A 2,493-nucleotide genomic window follows, 5' to 3' on the forward strand; every position below is an offset into this window, starting at 1 on the left:
CAGGCGGGGCCGCTGCGCCCTCCCCTCTGCGGAGAAGGCCCCTGCCAGCCTACCCGCGGGCACCCACGCTGCCCCCAGGCCTGGCTAGCTGTTGACCACCGCAGCCACGTCGGGGCACTAGACCCTGCCCGGGCGCCCCCTCCCGACAGACTCACTCCTCAAACAGCTTCTTCCAGTTGCTCTGCACGAAGTTCCAGACCAGGTTCTGCCCCACGACGTTGCTGGCGATGCTGCTGATGGTGGAGGTGGCGTCCTGCCTCCGGATGAGGGTGGCGTTCAGGGTGTAGCCCAGGTACCTGCCGGGGCGGGGTGCGTGAGCGGCGGACGGGACCCAGAGTCTCGGGGCGGGGTCGAGCCCCACGCCTGGGGTCCCCGGCTCCAGGTTGGGGGGCACTCTTAAAGGGGTCCAGGCGAGGGCACCCGAGGCGCGCAGGGCGAGGGGAGGACGCTGGGAGGACCGAAGTCCGGCTGCGCCAGGGCCCCTGCAGAGCGGGAAGCTGAGGCGCCCCCAGGGCAGCGCGGCCCGGCGCGCCCGCCCGCCTCAGCGGCCTCACCTGTTGAGGATCCAGAGCTCCCTGCTGCAGGCCAGGGCCGAGCGCAGCTTGTCGGCCTCGTTGACCAGGGTGGCGTTCCGGAACTGGCCCCAGGCGAAGTCCCACTCCCGCTCGCCCCCCAGGGCGATGGCGTTGCAGTAGACCGTCGACCGCAGGTTGGGGTGGATCCTGGGGGGGTGGGCGTCAGGGTGGACGCGGGCGTCGGGGTGGACGCAGGCGGGGAGGGGCGGGCGAGGCAGGGCGGGAGCCGGTCCCACTCACGTGTTATTATCGGGGTGGCTCATCCAAGCGGCGAAGAGCTCCTTGACCATCGTGTGACACTCGGTCACCCCGTTGGTGCAGGCGGTGCTGATGGCGTTCACCTCGTTGTACCTGCCCCGGGGGACGCGTGGTCAGCACCTGACGGGCAAGCGGACGGCCGAGGCCGGGCCTGCGTCCCCCAGCCCTCCGGGTGTGTGCACGACTCGGCCGGCGCCCAAGACTCCGGGGGACCCCGAGGGGCCAGGCGGGCCCCAGCCCGAGCCTCACGCACGCTGGTGAGGCGCCCGGGGCGTCTGTGGGGACCCTCCCTGCCAGGGGACCCCAGGCTGGGCTGGGCGGCCTGAGCCCCAGGGCCGTGCTCACTGGGCCATCAGCGTGGGTGGGCGATTGGTCCAGTTGCCGGTGATATTCTGGAAATGCTGGTACAGAGGCAGGACCTGCTTCTTCAGATAGGCCTGGGGGGTCGACACGGACAGCGTCACAGGGGCACCTGGCCCCCCAACGCCCCAGGACCGGGAGCGGGGCCGCGAGCTTCCAGACGGGGACGGGCCACCGTCGAGGACGCAGCCTGGACGCCCGGGGCCTCAGGCCGCGGGGTGACTTCCCACCTAGAGGCTTCTCGCCCAACGCGAAGACGCACTCGAGACGCCCGGAAACGCGCCCCCAAAGCCCCTCAGGCCCCGCTCCCCAGACACGTGGAATGGAGCTCCCGCAGGCTGGCGGCCCCTGCACGGGCCACCGCCGGAGGCCAGGGCCACCCCCCGGAGGCCAGGGCGCCCCAAAGCTGGGCGGGCCCCAGGAGCAGGGACACGGCCTCTGAGGGCGCGCGGGGACCGTGACCGCGAACAGGCGCGCTGAGCCCGCAGACTCCAGGGGCCAGTGCCGGCCGCGACTCGGAGCCCACTCCTGTGGCCCTCACAGTGTCTGGGTCAAGGACGCAGGAAACGGGGCCTCTCCGGGGCGACCGAGCGGCGCCCAGAGTCCCCGGTGCGGGGTCCGGTTTATGGGTTTCGCTGGTCGTGTTTACGCAGCTGCAGGAGCGCGGCAGGCGCCGGCTCTGTCCAGATCCAGGCCGGGTCCCCCCACGCGGCAGGCCCCAGCGCGCCCCCCTTCGCTGCGCCCCGTACCTTCATGGGGCCGTAGACCTCGGAGTCCTCGAACATGAGCTTGAAGTAGCTCAGGCTGTCCAGGGCCGCCTGCCAGGGCATGTACTCGATCTCCTTGTCCAGGAATAGGGTGGTGTCCAGTGCCAGGGTGACATCGACCGTTTCAGCGCTGGGGACAAACACAGGAGCCCAAATAAGCCCCCCAGGCCAGCCAGTGCCCTCTTGGGGCCCAGGGCCCCAACGGCCGGCCCCAGCCTTCGCCAGGGCAGGAATGTGTGGCAGGGGCCAGGCTCTGCCCTGCCCACCCCGGCCACCTCCTTCCCCTGCTGGCCCCCACCGCACGGATGGGGAAACTGAGGCTCAGAGGCGCAGTGACATGTGCAGCCGCACCGCCCACAGACGCTGAGGCAAACGGGTGACCGTGGGCACTGCTGCTCTGTCCGACCTGCGTGGCCCTGGGCCTTCCTGCTCCCCGCTCAGGCTGTGGGACCCGGTCCCCGAGGGCCAGCCCGGGGTGTCGCCCCGCCCAGGCCCAGGCTGTGGGACCCGGTCCCCGAGGGCCAGCCCGGGGT

General features: G+C 71.8%; 1 protein-coding gene across 1 annotated transcript in view; it reads right to left on the reverse strand.

Moving 5' to 3' along the window:
- The window catches only part of ANPEP (alanyl (membrane) aminopeptidase), a 12,076-nt gene that overhangs the window by 3,175 nt on the left and 6,408 nt on the right, over window positions 1-2,493 (reverse strand). Inside the window, exons 14-18 of the mRNA XM_012732683.1 lie at window positions 1,943-2,090; window positions 1,179-1,270; window positions 816-926; window positions 555-722; window positions 156-296 (exon numbers count right to left, since the gene is read on the reverse strand). Of these exons, the coding sequence (XP_012588137.1) occupies window positions 156-296; window positions 555-722; window positions 816-926; window positions 1,179-1,270; window positions 1,943-2,090 (660 nt within the window). The remainder of the gene's footprint in view (window positions 1-155; window positions 297-554; window positions 723-815; window positions 927-1,178; window positions 1,271-1,942; window positions 2,091-2,493) is intronic.

Source organism: Condylura cristata, unplaced genomic scaffold, assembly GCF_000260355.1.
Source record: "Condylura cristata isolate star-nosed mole 26May11 unplaced genomic scaffold, ConCri1.0 scaffold00035, whole genome shotgun sequence".
Classification (NCBI taxonomy): Eukaryota; Metazoa; Chordata; class Mammalia; order Eulipotyphla; family Talpidae; genus Condylura; species Condylura cristata.